This window comes from Calidris pugnax, unplaced genomic scaffold, assembly GCF_001431845.1.
Source record: "Calidris pugnax isolate Ruff unplaced genomic scaffold, ASM143184v1 scaffold249, whole genome shotgun sequence".
Taxonomy (NCBI): Eukaryota; Metazoa; Chordata; class Aves; order Charadriiformes; family Scolopacidae; genus Calidris; species Calidris pugnax.
The window spans coordinates 69,103-69,927 of NW_015090960.1; the positions used below are offsets into that span (position 1 = coordinate 69,103).

General features: G+C 68.4%; 1 protein-coding gene across 1 annotated transcript in view; it reads right to left on the reverse strand.

Annotated features, from left to right (window-relative positions):
* The window catches only part of LOC106893941 (ubiquitin-like modifier-activating enzyme 1), a 49,518-nt gene extending 49,442 nt beyond the window's left edge, over nucleotides 1–76 (reverse strand). The window contains exon 1 of the mRNA XM_014952296.1: nucleotides 30–76. Within this exon, the coding sequence (XP_014807782.1) occupies nucleotides 30–76 (47 nt within the window). The remainder of the gene's footprint in view (nucleotides 1–29) is intronic.
* Between the last annotated feature and the right edge of the window lie 749 nt (nucleotides 77–825).

Below are 825 nucleotides of genomic sequence, written 5' to 3' on the forward strand. Positions count from 1 at the left end.
CGGACGGCGATTACCGGGACCAGGATTACCGGCCCGAGGCGGCCGAGGAGGAGCCCCGCGCCAGCACCATCGTCATGCTGCGCATGCTGCCCCAGGCCGCCACCGAGAACGACGTGAGACACGCCCCCTTTTCGGGGGGGACATGCCCCCTCGGCTAAGCACCGCCCCTTTTGGGGGTGGGGGGGAAGAGGAGGGCGCTGGCCCTTTAAATCCCCCCCCTTCCCCGTGGCAGGGGGGGCTCAGGCTCCATCAGGCTGCCCTGGGAAGGATTAGCCACGCCCCCTTGCACTGGCCACGCCCCCTTGTCGTGGCCACGCCCCATTAGCTAAGCCCCGCCTCTTTTTGCAGGGTGCTGGCCCTTTAAATCCCCCTCCCTTCCCCGTGGCAGGGAGGGCTCAGGCTCCATCAGGCTGCCCCGGGAAGGATTAGCCACGCCCCCTTGCCGTGGCCACGCCCCCAGAGAGCTGTCCATGCCCCCTTAGCCACGCCCCCTTAGCTAAGCCCCACCTCTTTTTGCAGGGTGCTGGCCCTTTAAATCCCCCCCCCCTTCCCCGTGGCAGGGAGGGCTCAGGTTCCATCAGGCTGCCCTGGGAAGGATTAGCCACGCCCCCTTGTCGAGGCCACGCCCCCTTGCCCTGGCCACGCCCCCCTCACCCCGCCACCCCCCCCCGTGGCAGGGAGGGCTCAGGTTCCATCAGGCTGCCCTGGGAAGGATTAGCCACGCCCCCTTGCCGTGGCCACGCTCTCCTTTGCCGTGGCCACGCCCTCCTTTGCCTTAGCCACGCCCCCTTAACTAACCCCCGCCCTTTTTGAGGAGAGGGGGGG